This window comes from Aquila chrysaetos, chromosome 17 (assembly GCF_900496995.4).
Source record: "Aquila chrysaetos chrysaetos chromosome 17, bAquChr1.4, whole genome shotgun sequence".
In the NCBI taxonomy this organism is placed as follows: Eukaryota; Metazoa; Chordata; class Aves; order Accipitriformes; family Accipitridae; genus Aquila; species Aquila chrysaetos.
Window position 1 is genome coordinate 28350974 of NC_044020.1, and position 26566 is coordinate 28377539.

A 26566-nucleotide genomic window follows, 5' to 3' on the forward strand; every position below is an offset into this window, starting at 1 on the left:
CAGCTGTGCAGTATTACCATTTTCAAAGGCAGAACTCGAAGACTTATCAGCATTGCTATCTAAGGAGCTTTCTTAGGCTGTGTGATCCAGAACTAGACACAACAAATTCTCATCTGTAAATGTCAGCACTTGCGCTAGGCGAGTTTTGGTTTCCCATTAACACACAGATGGAGGATCAGATCAGAGATCAAATGTCAGAGCCACTGACGACAGGAAATTAAATCAGTTTAGATGGAAGCCAAAATAATATCAAAACATCTTTTTTTTTTTTATTAATTAGATCTCAAGCTTAGGCAACACAAATATGACATAATTTTAAGGTCAAGGGAGTTTAGGGAGGTTTTGAAGGAGTTCTGATTTAAAACCCCCGAGAAAGACCGAGGGTGACAGCTAACATAAATTGCGGCTGGCCTCCCCTGCACCCAGAGGGAGCTGCTGGGATGCCTGGGGACGGTCACCGGACAAATTCACCTCAGAGAGCCCCGGAGGAGTTTGAGAGTGCCCACAGCACGAGTATGCCGACAGAAGTGGCAGAAGCTCAGAGTTTCGCTGCTCCCGCCCATGACGGCCTCCCCTTCTACCAGCTGCAGAGGAAGGCAGCACGTATCCACCTCTCACCGGAGAGACAGCGTGGCTGTCCTGGTCGCTCGTATAACCTGCTCTGCACAGGAATCGGCGTCCCCGCTAGTCAGACATTACATTAGGGCTGCAGCAGGCTGGAGCTGGCCACAGTTTGGCAATAGCTTAGCAAGGAAATAAGGGCGACTTTCCACAGCTGTGCAGGAGATGCCTCTGTTACTGCACAGTCTCACGCCAGCATGTTATCCTGGGTCCCTTTTCCATATTCGAGCAGGCAAATGGTGAAATTTTTATCAAACACTTGATAAGTTCAGATTTCATTTCAGCTACCTATTCATTTGGTGCCCAATCCACATCCTCTTGTGTGACAACAGCTGGCCACCTGTGTAAAGAAGGTTCTGAACTTGAGCTTCGAGTGTGTCTGCAATCTTCCCAGAGATGCCGTCATGGGTCTTTCACCTCTCTAGTTTTCAGAATGAATCAGAAGCAGGGAAGTGGGGAGGCTGCAATAACAGCTTCCAAAATCATCTCCAGAAGCAAAGAATCCACAGTCCAGAATAAACACACATTGCACTTCTTTACATCATTAGGAGGGCTAAGAGAGAACAAGAGACAGGGCTGGAGCAAGAGCTACAGCCACAGAATTACACAGTACACGGGCCCTGGACACACACATGCTTACAGTTATTCAGGCGGTGTATGTGCAACCTTGCATGAATACATACTTGCATATACAATGTTAATACAGCAAGTGCCGAACACAAGTGCGTGCACACAAACAGTGGCAAACAGAGCTGGGAATCCAAAAATCAGACCCTGACACGCTAGGGGGAAAAAAAAAAAAAAAAAAAAAAAGGCAGAACAAAAAAAAAAGCCCAAGCTCTTGAGCTCTTGGCCTTGCTCTTCATGTTTCTTTGGTCTTGTATTTGGAATACAAACAATACAGAATCCGCATTATAGTCTTCATATCTCCATTCACAATATCTGTGGATACACAAGAAACCACAAAACCAGACGGGAAGTATTAGCAAGAGACTGCAACTGCCAAAGACAATCCTCCACCTTTCCCCAATTATAACATGAACTTAGACAATCTAATTGTAACAAGAAGCAACACAGGAACTACAGAGCCAGCAAATTATTTATTTATTAAATGAACTTAAGGAAAAGGGACCTTCACTGCACTACCTTGCTGGAAGACAGGCTAAATAATGCATAGTAAGAAACAATTCTTCACTAGCAGACAACAGAGTAGATAGATAATTTAATAGGACTTTACAGCTTTAGTTTTTTCTGATTCTCCTATGGCAGGAATCATGTTGAGAATTACCTGACACTTTATTTTTTGGTTGTAATGATTCCATCGTGTTTTGCTGCTGTTGGCTGTTTTCTTTTTTTCATTTAGTTTTCAGCTTCCGTGTTCTTGGCTAAACAAACTGCGCTTGTATTTAATAATTGCAATGGAAGAGGCTAACTGATTTAGAGGGTTTACTGTTCTTCTTACAGTGCTGTAAATCACCAGGAGAAAGACTAACAGTGAAACACTAGTAAATGAGATCCTTGAACCATCTAAATAGTGTAGCTGTAATAAGTACCCCTAAATCATACTAAATTCAATCACTAGCTGAGGATTTTCCCAGTGAAGCTAAAGGGCCTGCAGATGTTGGCACCAATATTTCTTATATTGATCAACTCTGTATTTGAGGCAGTGCAGAATAGCCAGAGGGAAGGAAAGCAAGCATGGGTTTAACTCCTTTCATACAAAAGGTGAATCTCAGCATGGAGACCTGACCCCACGCGGAGTACTCTTTTCAAAGTTAACATAAATAGCTTTCCAAACTCCCAGCTCTATGCAACGTGGCAAAAGCCCACAATTCATGCATGCCTGTCATGCAAACTGCCAACACCATCAAAGCAGTAGCGGAAAAGGAAAACAAAAGAAAAAACAAAGAAAGTCCTAAATTGTATCCTTCCGTCTCCATGATGCCATGGGTTACGTACTAAACACATGCACCCACTTGCTTATGAATAACTAACAGGGGAAGAGAGAATGCTTTCTATTTTTAATAAAGATTTGATTTCCTTATTCAACAAGTTTTTGATGTGCAAGGGGTCAGGCTAAGCAGTCACAGCACCGTTCATTAATGTAGCCACATCCCTCATCCCACCACGAGCTGGTCAAAAATTTTTCTGTGGAGCAGTTTTTAATTGTAAAATTGGACTCATCCAAAGGAAATTTTTTTTGTGTGTGGTGGGGCAAGAGAGAGGAACATGCATGTACATTGACTCAGCAATGAAAGCATTCACTTGGATGTAGGAGATCACGATTCAGCTCCCAGGTCTGAACCAGGCAGAACAGCAACTTAAAACCTATTAACTTCACATCCAGCAGACTGACCCACCAGGTCTTCTGGGCTTGAATAGAGCAGTCAGTGTTTCTGATTTTCAGGACATATTCTGCAAGGTATCTTTCCACATGAAACACGCTTGTTTTTAACGCACTAAAACTTGTTATGAGATAGGAAAAAAGCTTTCCCTCCGGCTCAGCTGCTGTAGTTTCCCTCAGAGCTGCCACTGTTTTAAATCTTTAACAAATACTGACTTACTAAACAGTTTAAGTTTAGTGTAAAGTTACTAAACTTGTAACAATCCAACATTTTTAGTATAGAAATAAAGATTGTTCAAAACAATTCTCAGCTTTATTGCTATTCATTCTGAATGAGGAGCTATGGGGCAGCCATATAATGAAATGTGTCAGTGTCACACTGCAGAACTTACTTTCTTCAACGACCCTAACTTTTGCTAAGCCAGGATATTAGCAGTTCTATTCCAGACAAGTATGCGTGTCATGACTCACCTTCAGAGTTCACAGAAAAATTCAGGAGACCTCCATCTGCCAGCAAGTCCAATGCAAGGTTAACATTGTGAAGCTGTTGATGAGACAGAGAGATATCAATATTACAGAAAATATTTTCCACCCAACAGTGCAGTGGCCAGGAGGTTTTAAAAAGTATTTCTCTAGTAGCTGAAGATACTGATTCATAAATATGTACTCATATTCATCTCCTTAGCTTTGATGGAGTGCTCTTTAGAATTTCTACCAATTATGATATAAAATTGGATGTAAAATCCATCTCCAACAAAACATATCCCATGAGGTGGGCAGAAGAATCCATTTATTTAAAGATAGGCCTTACATGTGAAAGTCTTGTGTTAATGGATGTTTCCAAGGGGAAAACACGCTGGATCTAGTAAATGCATGAAGTTTATTTCTATTTTTTTTTTAACAATGCCCATATGCTTACCACATTTGGAACAAACAAAAAATACGTAAGGAAGAAGGTCTCTGTATTTCATTCAGAATTACAAAGATTGGAAATCTTCTGATCAGCTATATTTGTGAGCTAGAAGTTTATGCTTTAACATATAAAGATGTCTATGCACAATAACAGTAGTGGTGATATCCTTAATATTACTCATGAGAAATTAAGCACAGGTCTATGAATGAAGGGTGGGGTTTTTTTTGTTTTTTCCTCACTGGTTTTTCCTCTCCCCCATATAAAAGCAGCATCACATGCATATACAGTAGTCATGAATGATTTTTAAAGTAATATAGCATCCCATTACTAGCTTTTAACAGCTTAAGGGCAGTTGTTTACTTGGCTGGTAATTAGCAAGCTCCCTTCCTCCAATGAAGTAACAAGATCTGAATGAACTTCAAATTGTCTCTTCGCACATTCCTTAGGCTACTGAGCAATTCATCCTTCGGGAGGCACATCAGAACTGCTGCCGTGCTGTTCCCTATTATCTTCTGACAATAAGCGCAGGGGCCCCCCACGCATGAGCCAAGCAAAAACCGTGTGCTCTGAAGTGAAGCAATAGATTTATGTTTTACCTGGTTCTCTGGTTTACAAGTAACTGAGACTGACAGTTTGGATTCGGGCTTGTTTTCTTCCTCTGACAGTCAGCAGCCAGGAGAGCTTAAGCTCATACAGATCTAAACAATTTTCTGATTGGAATGAATAAATCAAACGTTTCCTTAATGAACCAGCATAGGTAAAAGGGGCACATTTCCCTCTCTGCAATGTGTATGAGATTTGAAAGGAACAATAACATGCAGATTTCAAAATAAATCTTCAGACGGAAATACTGATCATTACCAAAGAAAGGCAACCTAGAAAAATAAGTTGTTTCATCCAGCTGCGCTTCCACACTCAAAAGACCTGGACAATTCTCCAGGATTTACAACCGGACAGAGGTCAGGACATTTGGGGTATTTCAGCTCTGGGCCTGTTTTGGCAAAAGTACCAAGTTCACCCAATTTTGATAAGCACAGGGGCCCTCTTTCATCATCTTCTTCATTTCCTGACTGCACAAAGTTCACCCCTAATTTCAGCCTGACCTATTTTGTGATTATATTCTTTGTCTCAGAATACACACCTTTCTATACACATGAACACCCAGAGCTGGACTTTCTTTACAGTTACTTGTAAACCTCATTTTTTGGTAATAAACACCCAAAAAACCTGCAACAAACCTACCCACATGTAGTGTTGTCTTCTTGCACCTGTAGGTGGGTAACCTCCCAAATTTCTGCTCCTGCTTTCCTCACCCCTCCTGTCCCTCTAACACAGGTTCCTGCCCTCCCTATTTCTTGTTTCTATTTTCTCCTCAGAATCACTGTTTCCATCCCAATTTCTCCTCCTTGCGATTCACAAAGTGTACGTACCAGCTTTGAACCACAAGCTTTTAGCTCGAATGAAAGTCGATCCACCGCACCGATCATAACGGTGCGTGCGGTTGTCACCATTTTTATAACATAAATGATGTGTTTTAAATCTCAGCAAAGGTTACATTTTCATACCTTACTGTACCAATTAACGTCTAAAATGACAGGGAGTTAGAAAGCACAGGGGAATTGAAAGACGTATTTTATGTATAAATGACAGTTGAACTATTGTCCCTCAATATTTTTAGTTATATTGTCATCCCACTTTTCATCTTGTAATGAACATCAGAGGAGAAACAAATGGTAAATACCGCTTTGGCAAACTGTTCAACGATAAGTCCAGTACTTGCAAGCAACTTTGCTAAAATGAAATTACTAGGATGTAGAGAATTGTACTGAACCAGTACCCAACCCCATTATATCCTTCTCTGAGGCCAGTGACCAGCACGTGCAGGGTATGAACTAGAAAGTCTGAGCTCTGATTTGTACCTGAAATGTAGGGGTATCTCGTTTTTGAAAGAGATCTGTGAGGCTTGAATAGGGCTGATCCAAAAAGAAAAAGGTTATCTATGAAATTTTAAATTAAAAAAAATTCAGTGACTTCCTCTGAAAAAAGTTAATGGAAATAATAAAAATTTATTTCCAAGTCAGTGGATCGGAGCAAACAATTTTGAAAACTGAGTGGAGGAGGAGAAAGGGAAGAAAAACAACTGCAAGGAAATGCTTTGATTTTGTTTGATTCAACCCTTCAAAATATATTTTCCCCATTCTCAGTCATCTTGGATCAAAAAAATCTGAATTTTCTTAATACCTTAAACAGTCATCAACAGTCAGCAATGAATTTTTGACAAAATTTAAACCTAGGTCTCAGATAATCATGCTTTTAAATATTTTGATGGAAAGCTCCACAGGAATAGTTATTAATTAATACAAGACCTCTGAGAATTTTCATTACAAATAAATATTGCCCAGGGAGATTAACTGTGGTGAGGTCAGGAATCGGACGACGGCCTCGTTTGTGTGGGGAAGCTGTAACACAAACCACGCCAGAGGAGAGATTTCCTTCTCAGGCAGCTCTCAAGCAAAAAGGATCTGACACGTTTCACCTTCAGAGATCTAACTGAATGTAACCCAGGAAAAACAGCTACCGTTTCAAGATTTTCAGAGCTGTTCAGTGACCCAAATGAAAAATCCCTACCCACACCAGAGCCAATTTGAAAATATCTCAAATATCTCAAAATATCTCAGCATCCTAGGTCTGTGGAGGAGGCGTTTACACCAGCAGCCCCGCACGCACTACCTTCTGGCTGATGCCACCTCCTTCTTCTAAAGCACCCATGAAATCTGCCTGGTAGAGGTTGAAAAAGGCGTCGAGCAAGTCTGGCTGGGTAGGTTACAGCTCCCAGCCTTGGGGGAGGAAAAGATGTAAATTATCAAGAGCTTCGTAAGCACAAAGGGGACCTTCAAAATCTTCTGGTCATGTCTCGATTAAGGTATATTTTTAGGACAGCGTAAGGAAACCTATAGGGATCCAGTTCTGCTACGTAAAAGGTGTCATCCACTTTAAAATGTTGTTTGCAGGACAGACTTGTAGGGAGATAGCATACCAATTCCTCACCACACAGAGACTCTGGATTTTACCGGAAGGCTTCAGAAGCATGTATCTGCCCAATAAATGCAAGCAACAATAGCTTGCCTCCCATAACATAATAATTAATTTTGAAGAAGACACCGACCTGTTCCAGGGTATTTTAACAGCATCGAGTACCTGCATTTGTACGGTCCCAAACCACTATCCTGCAAACACTGTGCATGCATATGACTTCATATGCAGCAGCAGTTAAAGCAAGAGGCAAAGCTCTTCACTGACATGGAAGCATTAAATACACAAGATGTTTGAAGCCTCAAGCTCTAAGTAATTAAATAACAACCTACCATCTCCGTGGTGCTGGCTGGAGTCAGGAAGAAATCCCTTAAATTCAGAAAGTAACCCTCCAGTTGTCCAATTAACAGCAGTAAGATAACTCCATCTGCAAACTAGATGAAGAATGCTCTGAGTATTATTTATTATGCTGGCTTTTAGTAAATTACTCCGATAAATGCCTTTCTAGCGATAAAGGAATTTAAATGGTACTCTGGCAAGCAGACAGCCTAATGACTCAGCTCCCTCAACCTCTTCTACAGTGAACTTCGTATTTAGTTACATAAGGGTCCCAAGTTCATAATAGTGAAAATACGACCTTGTAAAAGGACAGCTATTAAAAACAAACTATTCCAGATGCGAAGAGACTTCAGACGACCACAAGCGACAAACGCACAGCTATAAATAAAAGAAAACTGTGCCTAGCGCCCGAGATTTACGAGACAACGCTTGCAAAGCTTCCTTTCTCACAGTCGCCCACCAGGAAAACCCAGAAGAGCACCGGAGCACAGCTCCGCTTTTCGTCTGCGCGACATAAAGCGCAGGGACCGCCACCGCACCAAGGTCTTGAGCGCGTGGAGCGAGGCGAGAGCTGCGGGCTGCTTTCTGCGCGCGCGTCTGCCGAAGCAGGGAACGAGAAAGCCGGAGGGACGTCCCCGAGCTCGTTGCTCGCCCCCCGCTCGCTCCCCGGCGCGGCGCGGGAGGATGCTGCAGCCCCCCAGCTCCGCGGCGGCCCCAGAGGAGGACGGCAGAGGTACGGTCGTGCCTCCCTTCACCGGCGCCCGGGGAGGTGATCCCGAGGTGCCTAATGAGCACTTCTGCTAATTCACGGGCTCTAAGGAAGCTCGATGTTCAGAGGGTGGGACTTTGAAATGTAATGAAAATCAGGCCTTCCCACCGTGAAGCAAATCCAGCATTAAAAATCACTAAGCACCAGCAATCGGCTTGGCTTTCGGTTTAATTTTCAGAACACCCTTATTTCCATCCTGACAGAAAGAGCATCCACAAGAGTTGGGCAGACTCCGAAAATTACTCCCTGTAGCATTACGAGGGCAGGATTCAATACGAAGCTGTATTTTTTCATTACTTATTAGCTTCAGAAACTTCGGAGACTGAAGCCCGGTTTCTTAACCTGAAGCTAGAAATAATTGTTACGTTGCCAAGTTTCAAATTACTACAACAAAAAGGAGGAATCCTAATGGTGAGAGGAAACGCTCAAATGGCTGAAAAAACATGGTTAACGTGCAGCTTAGAGCAGGCTACCTGAGATGCGATGTCTTTCACATTTAATCCTAATTTTCCAACATGCTGGTTGACAAATTGCAAAAATACCTAAAGAAAACAGAAGGGGAGGAGAGGGTGGAAGAAAAGAGAACTTTTTTCAGTGAAGTCATGAATTATGCTTTACCTTACAAATTTTGATGTCTATTAAAAAAGTAAATCACCTTTTTTACAGCATCCAGTTTATCTGGAGCACGGCTAAATAATTCATCAAAGGCATCATCTTCTGTATCAAAACAAAATTAATTGGTGTTATTTGGAATAACTGTCAGATCAGAGGTTTCAAGTGGCTCCAGGAGGAGAAAGGTGTTCATACCTTATAAGCCAAGGAGGAAAAAAGTCACAGGGAGACAGGGAAAAATCCTGCTTTTCTATTTATCAGAGGACAGGGTGACAGGCTTCCCTTCAGCCTGACTACATCAGAGAAAACAATTTACTTCATTCAGCTCTGTGATTTTCGCCTGCAGAGGTTCTCAAGATTTGTGCTCACCAGTGTGAGCAATGGCTAAGTTTCGCATCTCTACAGTTTATCTCTTTTCAGTTACCTTTTTTTTTAACCCTGAACCTCTGGGATAAAATTTTGTAAGCAGAGAAGAAGAGCTATACATTTTACTGCTCTCCCCCAACATTAATATCAGTTACATCAAACTTGCAGAAAAACAGCCCCCTTCCTTCAAAAAACCACAAACTAGATACTGGGTTTGGAGACGCTGCCCTTCCTCTGAAAATTCACGGACCTCAAAAATGACCAGTGCTGCCATCCAGTTTAAAGGCAGGCACCGAGCCGGTGCTAGCAAATCTGCACCAGAGAACTAGCACAAATTTAAAGACTTCCAAGGAAATGAGATTCATCGAAGTCCTTGTGAACGCCCACCCTCACCTCCATTTTCAGCCCAGGTTTGACGAGAGCAGGATACAGCTCCTCACCGTCACCCGGCCGCAAGACTGCTCTGGTTCAAGCATGAACAAAGCACGTGAAACACCCTTAAAAATCAAGGGCACTCTGGCAGCAGAAAGTGGAGAACCAGTTTCTACAGCGCAGGAAAGCAAAGGCAGCTCTGCTTAAGGAAGATTCCTCCCAAAAGCCAGCAACAGAGAATCCTCCACTGTGAAAGGGTTTCCTCAGGCTTCTCCATCCTCCCTGCTAGGGGTTGCTGCAGGAGCAATGTCAGGGAACAGGTGAATCCATCAAACAAATCACTGAGCCACAGTCTGAAACCTGCAGCGGTCTCGCAAACTAGAGAGCCCTCTTCTGGAGCCACGCTTCGGGATTTCTCTCTTTGTTAAGCAAGCCGCGTTAAAAATAGACAGAGACTCAAGCATTTTGAAGAGTGAAATGCAGATTTGTCTTTCCAGCAGAATCAGCCCACTGGAATTACAGGGCTGGGTTTGGGGTTGGTTTGTTTGTTTGTTTGTCTTCTTTTGTTTTGTTTTTAACAATTTCAGCCCACACTAGAGGCCACTCAGTGGAATAAGTGATAAATATGTATTAAATGATATAGTTTGCACCTCTGCAAAGGGTGAAAATGCTAGCATAAAGGGCACAGCAGAGAATTAAAATGGTTGCATTGATTCATTGGGGATGCAACGTGCTCCTTTGGAGCAAGGAAGAGCAGCTCACACTGAAGCCTGAGCAGTGCCCAGACCTTCTGCAGGCTCTGCGCACGTGGACATTTTTCACCTCAGGTGTTTCACAGCCCTCAAAAACCCTAAGGGTAAAATCTTGGGGGATGTTAGTTTTACTGGGCTACCATCCATAACCAAGCACCAATAGATTTCAAAATCTCGTTTGCAAACTGCAGAAAGGAAACTACATTGAAACTGGTAGCAACAAGAAGCACAATTCTCAAGTCGTTATGCTCATAAATAGTTCCAACAGTGAATGAGGTCAATACGTAAATCCAAAACATGCATTGTCCCTCAGCCAGGTCTTCTCTGTTGGGTTATCAACCCACTCTATCATTTCTTGTCTCACCTCCCATCTGTTGCCTGTAGTCCACGGGCAAAGTGACCACCCAATTTCCAAACTATATATCAATTTCCAACTGATACGAACAGACATTAACAGAAGACATTTGGAGAAAAACACTAGGAGAAGTCCATGAATCTCCATTAACTCTAGTGGGAGCATACCAATTTTATCAAGTGGTAAAAACGGATCAGAATGTGGTGTATAATAGCACATAATAGTGAAACACTGAACTTGGCAATGCCAGTACTTACTTGACTGCGCTTCTAAATTCTCCCTGAAAGTGCAGTAAAAAGCAAGAATTAGAAAAAGCATTCAGCAGAACTAATGTTATTCACAAGAAAAGCTTATCTGGGCCATCAGCTGTCTTGTAAAGCAGGAGATAGAGTACAAAGCGCCATTAACTCTACGTCAGAGTGACTTTCCAACAGACATTTTTAAGTACACTGTATATCTGTATAGGCTCTTGGAAGTATATGAGATTTTAACTGTCCCACAGACTAATGAACATTTATTTTATAAGCACAATCCATGATATCCTCTTCCAATAAGCTGCTCATGATATTAGAGTTTGAAGATGTTCTAGCATATAAAAGATGATAGTAGGAAAACCTGTTTCTAGTTCTTGGAATGATGTCCACATTTTCTGCGTATATAAAAGGTATCCTACTACTTAACTCCTTTAATAATGACAGTACCTCACAAACTCAGCAAGCTCAAATCTTTCTTTCACACTGAAATAAGAACTGATTCTTTTCCCTTTATTTAATGACACAATAGCAATAAATTCAAAGTAGATTTAAACCACTGTGGCTTTAGGAAATTTCCAGTTTAGTCTGGGACAGGCAAATTTACAGTACTCGATTTTTGTTATTATATTTGTTATTATATTCCATGGCAATGACAAACACTAAGCCTCAGAAATGGTCATACCCATTATTTTAGTGAAGTTTACATAAAGAGTAAAGAAAGGTATTATACCACAATACCAAATCTGAAGAGGAAAAAAAAAAAAGGAAAGAAATCAGAGAAACAGTTCACATGCATATGCATGCCTGGGTTTACATTCTTTGTCATCATCATGATCCCAGCTATTTTTTCTAAGGGGGAAAACACCCACAATATTTCCTTTCTGATTGACAGTGTAAAAACCAGATATATCCCCTCTTACTTGTTTTCTGTGATATATTCCACCGCATTTGCCGTCTTTAATCCTCTGGAGGTGTTCTGTTGAAAGGACAATCAATATTTTTGGTTTTGTTACACACAAAAAATCCATAAGCATTAATGAGGCTTTCATGACCTGTTTGCTGCCTTAAATGATTACCAGAGGGTATTTATTCAAGAAGTCCAGTGCAATTAGTACAGGCACTTTGAGAGGTTGCTGCTCCCTTCTGCTCTCTTCGCTCTTCAACCAGAAGTTACCTACTTCCCCATCAGAGGAAGCCAAAGGAGAAGCACGTGGTCCCTCCGCTGGTGAAGTTCAAAGGCTGGCATGACTTGATGAATGCATTGAGCTGCTTTGGGCAGGCAACAATTTCCTTGTGCACTTCACTGCATTAAGGACTCTTCAGTTTTACAGCACTGGAGGTGGTCACCGCTGCCTTATAATAACCTCACGCCATGGCCTGCCACCCATTGATCAATCCCCCTGCAGAGGTTTGGTGGGTCGCTTAGATTTAGGTTGGCAATTCTTACTATTTCTGAAGCCACCTGGGATCTTTGCTTATGTCCTTGTATCCTTGTTCCTCTATATAAATCTTAGTTCTCCACAAAACATCAAAAGAACAGTGCTTCCAACCCAACTGACAGTCTGAAGAGATAGGAGAGGACGGGCATGCCTGCTGCTTTATTCAGGCACTTGGCAAACATCTCCTACGACAGAAAAGTCTTTAGTGTTTGCTGCTCTCCCCTTTTAGGCAGTGAAAAGCACGCCCTGTTCACATACTGAGTCAACTCCTTTGGGTCAACTCATCGCTGAAGAGGAGCACAGCCAGCCCCACGGGGGCAAAGGCAGGTCCTTCCTGCAGGCACGTGTCGCGGAAAGGCCAGGCCTTCTCTGGTCTCCTTTGGGCTTCCCCAACATTTCCCCCTTGCTGCCCTTGAGCCCTCTTCCGAGCTGTGCCTTCACGGGCTTTCCTCACTTTTGACCTAATGATTACCGTTCCCATCAGGGGCATTGATTTCTCCTACGGGGAATCAGCTCCCCACCACAACCCCACTATCTCCATTGCCTCTCCTCTCTCTCCCAGGGTGAACGGCCCTTTCCGATGCTGCGGTTTCGCAGACAATCCCTCCCGATTTCTGCGCGGCTGAGGCGCTCGCAGCCCCATGAGGCACTAGGTGGAGGGCCGCTCTCCTCAGCGCCTGGGTTGTCACTGGCCAGACCCACGCGACAGCAGCGTGGGCAGCAATGCACAGTTTGGACTCCCATTAGATACCAGAGAGACCACTCCTCTGTCGAAGCGTTCAGCTGCGACGGGGCCACAACGGCGACCTTCGCAGAACCAAGCCCCAGAAGAAGCTGTCCCTCCGGGACACTTTCAAACCTCCTAAAGTGACACACGTAGCTCGAGGGCATGCTTCGCTTCAGTTCCAGTTAGGATCCTCCAAAGAGGGAAGAGCACTAGGTCATGCCATGCAGACCGTGTGCTGGGCTCCCAACACCACTGAATTGCAAACCCTCTGTTAAAACTGTAACACAGCGGTGCTAATTTTTGCAACTATATCCCCAATTGCGGGATATTTGATGTTCTCCCAAAGTCCCAGCGTTGACTTTAAGAAACAAATAGAGAAAGAAAGCCTGTAGATCTCAGCTTGTAGAGAAAAATTACAAAACGTGACCCCAATGGAAGGGGAGTAGAAAATCCCTTCCCCTAAAGAAATAAATCCTCAGCATTGAACCAGCGTCACAATTTATGCGTGCAGGCTTCTATTCTAAAACACTTAGAGATAGTAACAGCAGAATTTCTTCTTCTTTACAGAGATTAATAGCTGTTGTCAGTTTGGACCATTCCTTTTTTTTGATCAAGGAGAAAAAACAGCATAGTGTTTCTACCCTTTTAAAGATACAACATCTGAACTGAGAACAAAATGAGGGTCCAGTCCAGCAAACTCAGAAATTAAAAGGCACAGTTCACAGAAAATACAAGTATCTCTTTCACAGTTGTACACACATTTCTCCCTAATTCTAAGCAAATCAGTCTTGTGAAAGGTCTCTAGGATCTACTGTAACAAATACTGAAACTATAATTACCTCAATGGTGATTGTTTCCACTTGAACATTTGGAGGCATGGCCAGGTTGGGTTTGAAGTGCTTTGCTATTGCAACCAGAAGATGCAGTGTGCTCAGTAAGTCCTTTGCCAAGATAGCTATTCCGCATAAAGAAAGAAAACAACGTTTAGTATGCAAAACAAGTAAACCTCACTAAAATGTCATGAATTCTCCCTGCGTAGAGGATCCCAAAGTCATGAAGGGCCATAACACATGTGGGACATCAGATTGGGGTTTATATAATATCACAATTCAGCAATACCACACCTTAAAAGTCCTTTTTGTGAGACATACACAGAGATGCTGAGGGCTGTTAAGTGGTCCACAAGCCACACACCCAGAGGATGCAGCTTGCATGACCCAGTCACGGTAGGTATTGCTGTCTCACTTCTGATTCAACTGATAATTGAAACAGGTTGTTTAATTACTGTTCTGGCACCCCTTTGCCTCAAAGCAGCCTTATAGCAGAGGAAGCCCTGTGATGGATAATTTTCTCCAATTTCACTTCTGCACCTACATTCCACACTCCATTTCAGCTGACTTTCTTCCAGTTGCAAACACTTAGCCACAGCTTCCAGAATCACAGAGAGTTTCTGTCTCTGCTTTTTTTCTGTTAATGCAATCTTGTCAACATCCAACTTGAGAGATCCTAGGTTTTCTGTGACAGAGAGTCCATAGGAAGGAGAAGGATGTATTTTAACACCATCATAGGAAAAAAATAAATCAGAAACGTAAAATGACAGCAAAGCACACAAAATCTTGTTTTAAATATTTGATACCACTTAATAGCTTCCACAGACCCACATCCCACACCTGTATGCCTTGTTAAACTCCTGCACTGTCTGAAAGCCTCAGTAAAATCAGTGAAGCTCTGCAAAAGGGAGAGGACTCAAGTCATTCCTTGCTGCATCATCCCCCACCCTAACACTCCACGTTCCTCCTCTTCCTAGTGGAAGCTATGGGAATCCAATGAGTGAATCCTTCCTGTAGACAGTGTACAAAGGCATTATCGACTTACATATATAGAAGAAATCCCAGCTCATTGCTTAGGCAAGTAAACTATGAAAATAAGCCAATCCTGCTCATGCTGCTTCCCTCAGCCTTGGTGAAAAGGAGACAAGATTTGAAAGACATTCCCAAAAAGAGTGACAGGGGAAAGAAAAATGAAGTAGGGACAGGAGAGATGGAGAAATAGAAATAGACCAACAGGCTGTTCCAAGAGGTCACATCTTTATACAAGCACTTCATAGTATAGAAAGCCTCTTAGATTTTCATCAGTTCCAGTTCCAGCCCAGTGCTTTAGACCTAGAACTTTTTCATTTTTTTTAAAAGCAGGGAAACATATAAATTATAGTGCTGCTTCCACTATATGCTGCTTCATAAGCTCCTGGCTTCTAAAGCCCTCCTTCCCTTCAGAGGCACTGTAATTTCACACTTCAAAGTTAACCTTTTTATTATGTTAACTAGCAGGTAAAAAGACCTTCTTAGAAGAAAAAGAATTATATAAAAACAATAGCAGATCATCATGCATTTGCTCAGAATTGCAATTATCACAGATGGTTCACAGTGCAGTACCTTCTCCGTTAGCGAGAAGCAAGACTCCAGCAGATCACTGCTATTGCAATTTGTGAGGTTTATTCTCTGATCTGGAAGTTCCTCCATGATGTGTTTGTGAGCTAAACTCAAAGCAGCAGCTTACCCAAAAGATGATGAAGTACCAGCCCATCATACAGATCTTCTTCCAGACTTTTAACTACTATGTGTTCCTCTTTCAGAGTTGTGTTAATCCAGTCAATCAATAACTGCGGAGGAAAACAAAGCAGCTGGCAATTACATTCTTGTTGTTTGGACAGTATAGCACTCAGTGCTACCATTGTGTTTCACCTTTCTCTTTAGTCCCTTATCTCACATCTTGGTTTGCTTTCAACCTCCACTTCCTTTGTGCTTTGTAGTTGTTTTTTAAAGGGAAGTTAAGTATCAGTTAGTTCTCCCTAATTTTCAAGCGAGATAGACATCTCAAAAGTTATATTCCTATGAATTTTGTAGAAATAATTATACAGGTGGAGAGACAGACCCTATTCCCACTTCCATCACAGAAAAGGCTACAGAGTACACTTCCCAACTCCTGCCTTCATTAGACATCACAGAATTCACACAAATTCAACTGTCAGACAAAAGTTTGTTAGAAAAGAGGCTGCAGTCATTCTGTTGGTTGTTCCTTATAGTCATCCATGTTACTAGCACTCCTCCCTTTCCTATTTTTGTTTTCTTTTTCTTTCTGCAATTTTATACTAATCGCTCTCCAAATACCTTTTCAGGGGGAAAAAAAGCATTTTGTTTATTTTGCTTTCTTGTGTGGCAGTCCTCCTGTGGCGGGTTGACCCTGCCTGGATGCCAGGTGCCCACCAAAGCTGTTCTATCACTCCCCCCATGCCCTCAGCTGCACAGGGAAGAGAAAATATAACAAAGGGCTTGTGGGTCAAGATAAGGACAGGAGAGATCACTCACCAATTACTGTCACGGGCAAAACGGACTCAACTTGGGGAAAATGAACTCAATTTATTACCAATCAACCAGAGTAGGGTAATGAGAAATAAAACCAAATCTCAGAACACCTTCCCTCCACCCCTCCCTTCTTCCCAGGCACAGCTTCACTCCTGGATTCTCTACCTATCCCCCCTAGCAGCGCAGGGGGACGGGGAACGGCGTTTACAGTCAATTCATCACACGTTATCTCTGCCAATTCATCCTCTTCAGGGACAGGACTCCTCACTCTTCCCCTGCTCCAGCGTGGGGTCCCTCCCACAGGAGACAGTCCTCCACAAATGTCTCCAGTGTGGGTCCTTCCCACGGGCTGCAGTTCTTCATGAACTGCTCCAGCGTGGGTCCCTTCCATGGGCTGCAGTCCTTCAGGCACAGGCTGCTCCAGCGTGGGTCCCCTGTGGGGTCACAAGTCCTGCCAGAAAACCTGCTCCAGCGTGGGCTCCTCTCTCCACAGGGCCACAGGTCCTGCCAGGAGCCTGCTCCAGCGCGGGCTTCCCACGGGGTCACAGCCTCCTTTGGGCACCCACCCGCTCCACCGTGGGGTCCTCCCCGGGCTGCAGGTGGAGATCTGCTCCACCGTGGACCTCCATGGGCTGCAGGGCACAGCCTGCCTCACCATGGTCTTCATCACCACGGGCTGCAGGGGAATCTCTGCTCCGGCGCCTGGAGCATCTCCTCCCTCTCCTTCTTCACTGACCTGGGGGTCTGCAGGGTTGTTTCTCTTACATGTTCTCACTCCTCTCTTTGGCTGCCGTTTTCATTCCAACAACTTTTTTTCCTTCTTAAATATGTTATCACCGAGGCGCTACCACTATCGCTGATGGGCTCGGCCTTGGCCGGCGGCGGGTCCGTCTCGGAGCCGGCTGGCATTGGCTCTGTCGGACATAGGGGAAGCTTCCAGCAGCTTCTCACAGAAGGGGGTACCCTAGGGAGTCCTGTTCTCAGCGGGTCCTGCAGCCGAGCAGAACAGGTCCCATCTGGGGTCCCAGACTGATTCAAAGAAACTAACACAATAGTTTGATTAACTATTGAGTAGGTATTCTTTATTGGCAGCTCTGGATGCACGGGGGATCGTTCCACCTATCGTGCACACCGTCGGGTCTAATTGTGCAGGTTAAGTACAGGTTCTACATACATATTCACTAGATTTCTGAGAAATGTTATGAAAGGTACAAAAAATAGAACCCTGGTAATATTTGGGTATGACAATTACAAGCAAGCAGGTTGTGCCCCAACCTGTGAAACTCAACCTTGAGGTTAAGACACTCAATGAGTACCTCCCTAGGGTTCCCTGTAACCCCCCCGCTACAAAACCTTGCCACACAAACCTAATACACCTCCCATCGCCCTTTCCAATATCCTTCCTGCATTTGCAAGGGGAAGCTGCTCAGGAAGCCAAGGGCTGGCTACAGCTGGAAAGGAACCACGTTCCCAGTTACATCCCTTGGCCCTGCAGCCCCTTCCTTCAGCACTGTGCTCCTACACAGGAGACCAAAGGAGCCCCTCAGCACTTCCCCAAGCACGTGTTTTATCCACATATGTGGATAGAAAGGGAAGATGACCTGCTGAAGCAGAACTGCAAAGCAGAAGCCCCAGCTGGCTGTTAACGAGAACCTCTCGAAAGAGGGATGGGTATTGCTTGTATTGCTATTATTGCTACAAGTGAGTGTCTGGAGTTTGTTGTCTGGATAATATCCTTCTCACTCGCTGTAAGCAGAGGAGAAAATTCAGAGCAGATCCCTGTAAGTTAGCCAACATTAACAAAAATGTAAAAAGAAGTTTGAAAAAAAAAGAAATATCACCAAGATGCTTGAAACCACACAAGAAACAAAAATGCCTGGCGCTGGCACTTGCCTGAACTGAGAAGCTGTCAAAGTGTTTGTAATATACTTCCTCAGCTAAGAAGTAAAAAGAATTTTCTAGAGCAGAAAGCTGTGCTCCTCAGCTAATGCTTGCAGGTTACGACCTGGCAATGCTTTAGATGTGTGAGGGATAGAGCGGAACCCCAAACACAGCGGTACAACCAGATGGAAGTCAGAAAAGCAGAAAGTACTGCTGAGTACAGATCTACAAGATCCCTCATTTGCTATCTCGGCTCTCAGCAGCCACATCCACAGCCTGCAGCTCACACACCTCTGCTTTCAGACCAGCTGCAGAGCAGAGCGTTGTGTCTAAAAATGAGTAAATAGGGAAAGGGGAAAAGGAGTACTTCAAGAAGTTTGCTACTGGCTTTCAAATGTAACCGTCTTCTATTTTACACGCAGTTCGGTATTTATAGTAACTATAGAGAGCCATTTCACATTCCTTAGTTCCCCAAAACCACCTCAAAATGAAACTGCAGCAGAACAGAGTCTTTCTCCCAAGCAAGTTTCTTTGCTTCCCTTATTCCTCCCTTGAAGATACCTTCCTGTCCCATCCCCACCCCATCCCAATCTGTTCTCTAGAGGAGCCGTGAACTCTTGAGATTAAGGCGGCAATCAGTGGCACCCATGGGCACCCAGACGACTGCCTCCCTTGGGACCCAATTTCCACCTCCTCCTCATCCAAATAAAAGAAATTAGACGATGAAGGACATTGTTTCAGGGGTCTCTGACGGGAAATGGATTAAGCACTGAAGCTCACAGAAATCTTCATAAACTGAGGAAAGCTCTTCATTTTTGGCAGTTTGGAAAGAACAAATTCAGTGTCTCTGTAGGCAACATAATTGCATTTTGCAGCACCACCTTTCAGATTTTCTCTTTTGTATAAAAACATTGTGAAAGCCTGACACAAAATCTAAATCTTTTTGATCAAATGTGCATGAAGGTTTAAGAAAACGTAATATAGAAACGTATGTATTGATGGATTTATGAATGCCATATAATACACACATCAGCACGTAGCCTAAGCTGGTTTTCATAATATTTATAACAATTTTAGTGTCTCCATAATGCAAGAAGTGCTGGTCTCATAAGAGACATGCCACTTTTCTTCCAGGACATTTCAGTATGCTAGCCTTCCCCTGGGCTGCACCATTAAACACTGTGATTGAATGCACAGGAGAGATTTTGAAAATTACTTGGAAATAAAGTACTTTCCCATGAAATAGGATTAATCTTTCACAGTTACCTGAAGCATATAATGTACCATACAACAACTTGAAAGCTTTTCTCCTGAATTCTGGGTGACTTGCCTACCCTTCATCCCTTCTCCCTCTGCTCTCTGCTATCGTCAGGCTGCATCGCAGCCGAGCCAGCTGCCGCTGGAGGTAGAAGACAAGAGAGAAGACTGTTGCAAATCAGTACAGCAATCCTGAAACTTGTTGTCATGGGATCAGGGCAGCAAACTTGCACGTACCCGAACATCTCTCTTCAGTCACAGCAAATGCTGACGTGGGTTTGCTTTCGGTCACGGTCCACTGTTCCAGCTGGATTCTATTGCTATTACACTGTCATTACAATGAACTAGCAACTGGGTACTTCTGGTGTGGCTCATCCACACATCCCAAGTTAGGAGAGGTATCATATAAGAAGAAACTCAGTTTTGAAATCTACACTCCACTTTACACAGGGCAGTGACCACTCTTGGGTGATGCAGGCATTTGAAGCTTGGTCTTATTCGGCCCCAGCCGTCCTGGCGCTGCGCTTAAGCAAAAGCTCTGGTTGACTTGTGTGGGGCCCACGTGCCAAAAGCACAGCTCCTCCCCACCCACAGAGAGTGGGGGACTGCGGCCAAAGTGCTGGGTAATTTACAGGGCTGAGCATTAACACAACAGGTTAAAACAACTTGAGGTGAGGGTTAAACAATATAGTAAAAGAAATGGTACCAGTTTTAATTCTTCCAATTTGGGATTGTTTCTTGAGGTTGGTTTTATGATTTTCTTCTTCTCACCTATGAAAGGAAGCAAACAAGATCCATTACAATGATCAGATATGACTAATGCAAGTTTGCTGTAAAATCTGCTATCAGTTTAATATTACCCAGTGTCACTAACTGCCATATGTAGAAACAATGTCATTTTTTATTTTAACTGATTCCTTATGAGCAAGAAAATGGTATAACAGACTATTAAGACTGCTGTTGGAAATTATGCTTCAACGTAATTCAAACCAGTAAAATCTAGACGGACAATCCTGGAAAGAGGAAAACAAACTTGGTCAGATCCTTACGTGTGAAATTTAAATTTCATTTACAGAACCAGTTAGAATTTGTGTTGCTTCTTCATGATCTGCCTCTAGAGGGTCTGCACCCAACTTACACGTACAGCTTACTCACTGCTGATAAAACCATGGGACCACTGCTGAAAAATATATGATCCATTTGTAGTGCACATTTTCTGCTTGGTTCTTCAGGTCATTCTTTGGACCTTTTCTGTCCTGGTTCATAAAGTACATACCTTGAGCTATGACATTTTCAGCTAGGAATTGATTAAGTCCAGCAGGCTGTGTAAACACATTTAAAAAGTCTGGATCCATTGTCTTTTCTCACTCCTGGTAAACTGGTAAAAAATACGGGAGGAAAAGGAACATGAGAAAAGGCATGTAAAGATCAAAATTAGTGCTAAGAAAAAAAAAAACAAACAAACAACCAAACTGAAGAGGATTTTTTTAGTTACTATGTCATGACTGGTGGATTGCTTTTTAAAAAAAATCTGAAAATGTATTTAAATGTGTGTAAAGAAAAAGAAGTTGAAAAGAACTTTCCTTTTTCTATTAATCATCAAAATGTAGGAAAAAAGCCCTGAAGCACTAAAACTTGCCTTAATTCCATCTAATTCTGTTTCACCTGAATTAGATTAGTAAAATCCTATTTCAACTGAAATGAAAAAGTTTTCAGTTCCTAGGTATCAATGGATATCTGCTATAAAAATGACCAATACTTAAGAAGTATTAAATCAAGAGTACAGTAGTTAAGTTACAGAGACAAGCTTATAAATATAAGCAGTTTCCTTTATTAGACCAGCTGGTATAGCTGTGGGGAAACAATGACAGGCTTCTGCGTAGACAATCCCATCTTCCTGCTAGATTAAGCTGCATGGCTTCTCAAAGATTTTTTTATTTTAAACACAGATTGGAAAATTACTTTCCTTCCCAACCCAGATGTCCTCAAATGAAAGCAGAATGACAATAAACAATGCAGTGGTGAAAATACCTTGCCAACAAACACAAAACCATGGGCAAGGTTTTCCAAAACAGCTAAGAGTCATGTTGGAGGACAGCAGAAGTCAGAGAAAGGCACGGGGTTGTCGGAGCTGGGTGGAAAGGCTGCATAGCCACCTATATGTGCTGTCCTACCAAACACCAGCTGAAGTTCATCTCTATCACCAGAAACTATCTACGAATAAGAAGCTGGCTCTTCTAGAAGCCATGACTCAAACCACAGTGCAAGTGGAGACGAGTCCGATTTTTTAACCATGGGTATGTAATGCTGCCTACGCAGACAACACAAAAGATAAGAGCCAGGCTCTACAGGCAGCTTACATAGTAGGAAATGTCCAGTTTTAAGTGCTTGCTTTTGCAATCTTAATGTTTGCGTACAGGTTTTTCAGTCAAGTCCACAAAAAAACTAGGATGCTTTAGCTTGGCAAAGACTAAAACTCAATAAAAAGTTACAGATAGTAGAATCTGAATAGTCTCTCTTACAAACTTTATTGTAGAATCATAAAATCATTTAGGATGGAAAAGACCCTTAAGATCATCAAGTCCAACCGTACACCTAGCACTGCCAAGTCCACTACTAAACCATGTCCCCAAGTGCCACGTCCACACGTCTTTTAAATACCTCCAGGGATGGTGACTCAACCACTTCCCTGGGCAGCCTGTTCCAATGCTTGACAACCCTTTCGGTGAAGAAATTTTTCCTAATGTCCTATATAAACCTCCCCTGGTGCAACTTGAGGCCATTTTCTCTTGTCCTATCACTTGTTACTTGGGGAAAGCGACTGACACCTACCTTGCTACAGCCTCCTTTCAGGTAGTTGTAGAGAGCGATAAGGTCTCCCCTCAGCCTCCTTTTCTCCAGCCTACACAACCCCAGTTCCCTCAGCGGCTCCTCATAAGACTTGTGCTCTAGACCCTTCACTGGCTTCACTTCCCTTCTTTGGACACGCTCCAGCACCTCAAGGTCTTTCTTGTGGTGAGGGGCCCAAAACTGAACACATGATTCAAGGTGCAGCCTCACCTAAGTGCCGAGTACAGGGGAACAACCACCTCCCTGCTCCTGCCGGCCACACCACTTCTGGTAGAGGCCAGGATGCCGTTGGCCTTCTTGGCCACCTGGGCACACTGCTGGCTCATACTCAGCCGGCTGTCAACCAGCACACCCAGGTCTTTCTCTGCCGGGCAGCTTTCCAGCTGCTCTTCCCCAAGCCTGTAGCGTTGCATGGGGTTGTTGTGTCCCAAGTGCAGGACCCGGCACTTGGCCTTGTTGAACCTCATACAGTTGGCCTTGGCCCATGGATCCAGCCTGTCCAGATCTCTCTGTAGAGACTTCCTGCCCTCAAGTAGATCAACACTCCCTCCCAGCTCGGTGTCATCTGCAAATTTAGTGAGAGTGCACTCGATCCCCTCATCCAGATCATTAATAAAGACATTAAAGAGAACTGGCCCCTAAACTGAGCCCTGGGGAACACCACTTGTGTCCAGCTGCCAACTGGATTTAACTCCATTCACCATAACACTTTGCACCCAGCCATCCAGCCATGCAAGAAGATGGCTCTTTATTAAACCAAATGTATGTTGATTTGAGTGCAAGAAATTGGAGTTATATACTGCAACTGTTCACATAAATGGTTGCCTGCAGAGGTGAAGGGAACTACAGAAGGATCACGGCTCTCAGTCCCGGACAATCATGGCAGCACATGGTTTCTGTCACAGCAGCATCTCTACTAGCATGAGTAAGAGATCCCACCTTTCCTGACAGTCCTAAAATCTATGAAAGCCAGAGTAGAGGAGACAACATGATGACCAGGAAGACTTTTTACACTCCTCTGAATCATCAAATCCCAGCTGCTGCTGGACGCAGGGTACCCGCCGGGACGGACTGCTGCTCTGCTCTCTAATTGGGAGCACTACCTGTTTGTGGATGGGAAACGCTCGCCCTTCTCTCTGAAGTTCAGTGCTGCAGGGCTGCTGTAGGAGAGGGGAGGCTGACTCTTTTTGTTCTTTTTTAGCAGAAAGCGAGATGCCCTATGTTAGAGGTTCACACAAGATGTCTACCTAAGATGCCCGTATTAGGAGCCCTGTCTATCAAGGCTCCCTATGTAATGAGTGGACATAGCACCTTTAAAGAGCAATCCAGAACATTTAAATGAGAGTCTAGCCCTGGCTTGTATTTTCCAGTTACCACCTCCATTCTGTTACCAAAGAGACAGCCTCAACTGCTACCACTGGTGCCTGAAGTGAGATGCTATGATGACCCAGCCCTATAAGCACAGTGGAGCAAGGCAGTTGCTGCAAATGCTGTTGCACAGTGCCCATAGAACATCTCCAAGCTGACATACATCTCCTTGATAGCTTTATATGCCAAACACCATGGTGCTGCTCTGCAGGCTCTCTCTCACATATTTATTAAAGGTTCCAGTCAGAGTGCATTATGAACACGTATTTCAACATGGATTTTGCCAAGCCGAGAATATTCGTAGAAAATAGCAATTGGATGCTTTTGCACATCAGTCTAGTAGAACAAATTAGGTACAAAATTCCCAGCAAGCCACTAGGGAAAAGGGTCACAAGCGAATTAGTTTCATTATGGTGGCTGCAAAACTGAATGCTGTCTCTAAAAAGCTGCTTGGTAAAATAAGATAGGAGAAATTGAGTCATTTAGTGCCTAAGGAACAACTGAACTATCTGAGTTAAGACTGTCCAGATGAAATTAACTGAGAGAGAAAAGTTAATACGGAGCAACCTAAGGACAACTTACTTTTAATTACGTTTCTGACAGTTGTTATCGCTTGGGAAGTTCTGCTCGTAAGCCTTCTGCAATCATCTGTGTAAACCACCATTTACATTAACTCAGCTTTGCTGCAATGCTCAACTTGTGTATCTCTTACATTTCCTTTGACTATTTACACACCAAAGTGACGTGTACTGCCTGCCGCAGCCTTGGTCTCTGTTTGGCCAAGGAACCCAAATATCAGAAGCCAGTCTTTAAAATTTGGTAGCCTGTAGGAAAGGGCCTGAAATTAAGAATTTGCAATAGTGTAAGTTAATATCCTTTAAGGCCTCAGTCCTGTGTGTCCTACTCTGAGCATTAAAGTTGCTATACTGGGTAAGACTAGCTCGCCTAGTGTCCAAGTGCCTTACAGCACCCAAAAGCAGAAGCTTAGGGAAAAAAAAAACCAAACCATAAGCAGAGCAAGCATTAACAGATACTTCCCTAAAACACTTCAACAGCCTGCGGCTCAGCCTTCCTAAATCAAAACTGGGGTCCTGGTAATTAGAAGCTGTCAACACGTTTACTTCCCATTCACCCCTTGCATACCTGTATCTCCCACCATTGACAGTGAGGAGCCGAAGAGCGTGCCTTTACCCTCGCATGAAGCACCACCTCCTGTCGCTTGCTCTCATCGGCCACCTGGCAGCTTCCCCTGAAGCTCCCCACTACGTACAGTGCAAAGGAGGTCAACGGATTCACATTCTTCACGTCACTGTGTTACCACCCATGTTACTACTGTACTACTATCCTACACCCTCGACAGTCATCTCTTTCCGAAACTGAGGAAGCACAGCGTACATCTTAGTCGTCCTTCACAGGGAAACCCACTCCGTAGTACCTTCGATCATCCCAGTCGCCCTTTTCTGAACGCTCTCCAGCGCTATCACGGCCCTTTTGAAGTGCTGGGAACCAGACCCGCACAGATTTAGGGAGCTGCACTGCAACCTCTCGTTGTTCACTGCGTTGTTCTCCATTCCTCTCCTCCTCGTTCCCAACACTGTTTGCTTTTTTGATGACTGCTGAGCATCGAGCTGACACTAATGGAACTATCTATTATATCCCCAAGATCTTAGTCCTAAATAGCAACACTCCGCTCAGAGCCCATCATTTATCTGGAGAGCTAGTATTTTTTTTTCCCCCATGTGTTTCACTTCACATTTACCTACATTGATTTCCCACAGCCATTTCAGAGCCTGAGAACTGCAGTTCCTTAGCATTTAATAGACTCATTGCTTATTACTAATAATTAGCATTCACGAGCAGTCCTTCCTGTGGCAAGTTTCATTTCTGTGAGGCTTGATCCTAGACAGCAGCCTTTCAGAGAATAACTTACTGCAAAAAAAACCTAAAATGGAACATGACTGGGTTGGCACTCCTTCTTGGGGTTAGCCGTTTAATGAAAAATAGGAAGGGATGGAAGATTTGGTTCTCGCATGCAAGCTTCCACGTTTGCTGCAACCAGCTTCTGCAGCCCATCGTTCAAACTTGCCGTTCAGAGTTGCGACTGACATGCTGTTTTTTCCAGCCTCCATCCTCCTGCATGCGTTATTTATCAGTACTTGCAGAAGAGACCATTGTAGGAGACAACAGCTTGAATACTGATTGCAGAGGTATTTCACGATGGCATTTTTAAATAAAACTGAACTTTGACTATTCAAACGAAATGGCATAATTTGATCCTTCATTCTCTGTTACTGAGACAACGTCATAGATATTACGGGCTTGTCCGTTTTAAAGTCAAGGAGTGTTTTGTTTCTCCTCTGACACCTGCTGAGGCAGCCAACAATTTTTCTTAGGCCAAGAGCTAGACTATTGCACAACACTGCAATGCCACAACTACGGACAGGTAAAACAACTAATTCTCCAAGTGGGTCATATCAGCTCGCTTTTCCTCCACGAGTCTTCACACAGTCTGGCTCCCATGTATCTCTGATACACGATACAAAGCATTAATGAGCTACAGGTGGTCTCTGGCATACAAACTAGCTGTAGAATATACACAAGGCACTTACTGATGTTACCAAATTGTTTCAACTGTTTTATTTCCTGTTTGAAAACACAAAAGCCCTACTCCGCATTACCTCAAACACATTTCCTAGGAACAGTTGTCTAAATAGATCACACAAAGGAGGGAACAAAAACCAAGTGGGAATGTTAATAGTAATATTTCTGCCTTCAGAAAACTAGAATTAAAAAATAAATAAGAAAAAAAAAAGAGAATATGCATTGTGTGCCCAGTTCAAAACTTACTTTTACTTCCTTGTTTAGTACCAGACCTTTCAAGAGCCATTTTTGCTCATTAGCATCAGAAGAGATGTCATCCTAGCAAGAAGAATACATGTGGACACAGAAAGT

General features: G+C 43.3%; 1 protein-coding gene across 3 annotated transcripts in view; it reads right to left on the reverse strand.

Moving 5' to 3' along the window:
• Positions 1-244: 244 nt before the first annotated feature.
• Positions 245-26566, reverse strand: part of PARVG (parvin gamma) — a 28220-nt gene continuing 1898 nt past the window's right edge. For 2 of the 3 annotated variants that reach the window (XM_041129677.1, XM_030041328.2), the window contains 13 exons: positions 26462-26533; positions 20673-20774; positions 20103-20167; positions 15453-15555; positions 14271-14411; positions 13736-13851; positions 11651-11706; positions 10734-10756; positions 8675-8736; positions 8493-8561; positions 7244-7345; positions 3437-3509; positions 245-1563 (listed from right to left, as the gene is read on the reverse strand). In XM_041129677.1, the coding sequence (XP_040985611.1) occupies positions 1484-1563; positions 3437-3509; positions 7244-7345; positions 8493-8561; positions 8675-8736; positions 10734-10756; positions 11651-11706; positions 13736-13851; positions 14271-14411; positions 15453-15555; positions 20103-20167; positions 20673-20751 (969 nt within the window). In that variant the 5' untranslated portion in view covers positions 20752-20774; positions 26462-26533 and the 3' untranslated portion in view covers positions 245-1483. The remainder of the gene's footprint in view (positions 1564-3436; positions 3510-7243; positions 7346-8492; positions 8562-8674; positions 8737-10733; positions 10757-11650; positions 11707-13735; positions 13852-14270; positions 14412-15452; positions 15556-20102; positions 20168-20672; positions 20775-26461; positions 26534-26566) is intronic. The other variant, XM_030041327.2, reaches the window with a different exon arrangement.